This window comes from Anarrhichthys ocellatus, unplaced genomic scaffold (genome assembly GCF_004355925.1).
Source record: "Anarrhichthys ocellatus isolate YVR2014 unplaced genomic scaffold, GSC_Weel_1.0 scaffold147, whole genome shotgun sequence".
Taxonomy (NCBI): Eukaryota; Metazoa; Chordata; class Actinopteri; order Perciformes; family Anarhichadidae; genus Anarrhichthys; species Anarrhichthys ocellatus.
The window spans coordinates 368024-370358 of record NW_022280177.1 but is presented as its reverse complement, the minus strand read 5'-3'; the positions used below and the strand labels follow the sequence as shown (position 1 = coordinate 370358).

General features: G+C 41.7%; 1 protein-coding gene across 1 annotated transcript in view; it reads right to left on the bottom strand.

Moving 5' to 3' along the window:
* Positions 1 to 30: 30 nt before the first annotated feature.
* Positions 31 to 2335, bottom strand: part of LOC116400105 (sodium/potassium/calcium exchanger 3-like) — an 11407-nt gene continuing 9102 nt past the window's right edge. Inside the window, exons 5-8 of the mRNA XM_031877766.1 lie at positions 2099 to 2173; positions 1694 to 1719; positions 1525 to 1578; positions 31 to 386 (exon numbers count right to left, since the gene is read on the bottom strand). Of these exons, the coding sequence (XP_031733626.1) occupies positions 200 to 386; positions 1525 to 1578; positions 1694 to 1719; positions 2099 to 2173 (342 nt within the window). The 3' untranslated portion in view covers positions 31 to 199. The remainder of the gene's footprint in view (positions 387 to 1524; positions 1579 to 1693; positions 1720 to 2098; positions 2174 to 2335) is intronic.

Sequence of the window (2335 nt, the reverse complement as noted above, 5' to 3'; positions counted from 1 at the left end):
CACACACACACACACACACGCATGCAACCACATGTATGCACTGATGACCACAAGAGAACACATCCAAGTACCAATATGCAGATGGAGCAGGGAGGTTAGCTTTGCATAACAGACTAGAAGCAGAGAGAAACAGCTAGCCTAGCTCCAACCCTGCTCAGTCATTAACATGCGCTGTGTTTCTTTAAGTGGTAAACCAACGTTAATGCAAAAACAGATGGAGTCGTAATGGAACTATTCTTTGTGAAAAACAAAGTGTACCTTTCTTCAGCAGGATGGCGGTAGCGTCACAGCCATCGTCTAGCTCGCCGTTATTGGCCGTTCCGTTCCTCAAACTGGTCGAGTTCTTCTTCCGCCTCTCCAGAAAACGAACAACGTGGGAGTTCATCCTGAAACAAAGGTCAGGTCAAATCCAAATCTCTTCCAACATTTATATACAGTAGAAGTGAAATGGCTTTAATCAAAAAATATGTTGCAACTGTTGGACAGTGTTGTTTTATTAAACCTGAAGTCTGCAACTGATTTATCGTGTTCAATACACTGATTATCTGCAATTAATATTTGATGTTCCAACGAACTTTAATTTTGTGTTGTAATGTTTCCGAGCACCAGAGTCCCTTCTGAAAACCTAAAACAAATGCAGTAGGGTCAGACAGTCCTGGTTCTGGGTCTCCCGTGTCTCTCTTCCCTCTAGCGGGTCCACCAATATGGGGGCGGGGGGGCTGCAGGAGCTTGAGGAGTTTCTGACATGTCAGAGAGAGACATGTCAGAGAGAGACATGTCAGAGAGACATATCAGAGAGAGAGACATATCAGAGAGAGAGACATGTCAGAGAGAGAGACATGTCAGAGAGAGACATGTCAGAGAGAGAGACATGTCAGAGACATGTCAGAGAGAGACATGTCAGAGAGAGACATGTCAAAGAGAGACATGTCAGACAGAGACATGTCAGACAGACATGACAGAGACATGTCAGAGAGAGAGACATGTCAGAGAGACATATTAGACAGAGACATGTCAGAGACATGTCAGAGAGAGATATGTCAGACAGAGACATGTCAGACAGACATGTCAGAGAGAGAGACATGTCAGACAGACATGTCAGACAGACATGTCAGAGAGAGACATGTTAGAGAGAGACATGTTAGAGAGACATGTCAGAGAGACATGTCAGAGAGAGACATGTCAGAGAGACATGTCAGAGAGACATATCAGAGAGAGACATGTCAGAGAGAGACATGTCAGAGAGACATATCAGAGAGAGACATGTCAGAGAGACATATCAGAGAGAGACATGTCAGAGAGACATGTCAGAGAGAGACATATCAGAGAGAGACATGTCAGACAGACATGTCAGACAGACATGTCAGAGAGAGACATGTCAGACAGAGTCATGTCAGACAGAGACATGTCTCTCTCTGACATGTCTCTCTCTGACATGTCTCTCTCTCAGACGCTGTGATACCGATGGGAAACAACTGTTTTTAAGAGTTGAAACCGTGTAACAAATGAAGCTGCATCACTTACTTCATGATCAAAATGTAGACGAAGTACATCAGAATCAAAGTGAGAGCTTCCCACCTGGAAAACACACAGTTTGGATCAATTTACAACGTGAAGTATTTTGTAAATTGCTCGTTAATTCTTGTGAATCATTTGAAACAGTCCAAATTTATTCAAAGAAAAGCTGACTTACCAAACCACTTTTTCGTCATATATGAACTGTAAAATGGGAGAACGTGACAGAAAAGTGAGAATGATAGATGTGAACATGGAATTTCATTCAGCTGTTTAAATCACACATTTCAAAATATATAATCTTATTTCTCCACCCGCTCCAGGATGAGTGTCTATATAATGACAATAATAATAACTTTATTTATATGAACAGACAAAGCAGCAAAATCAAGAGCATAAAACAACAGAAAGCTCAAGAGTGAGGCCCAACAAAGCACTGAAGAGTTCAGCTTCAGTAGATGAAACAACAACACAAATCGATAAAAATGAACTCATAAATAAAATAAAAGCATTGAGACAAATAAAGTAATAATATCAATAATAAGATATGACTGTGTTTAGGTTACGTGAAGCTGTTCCTTACCACTAGAAGAGCAGAGATGGACAGTGTGTAGTATGTAGAGTCTCTGATCAGAGGCCAGCGGGTCAGATGTATCATCTGGGAGAGACAGACAGGCAGAAGGAGTGAGACTATGCAAAAACTTGCAGATACTGAACTACATTTCTTTTGTCCTGTTGAGTAACACATCCCACAAGGAAGATAACCCAAACCCTGTGTGTGTGTGTGTGTGTGTGTGTGTGTGTGTGTGTGTGTGTGTGT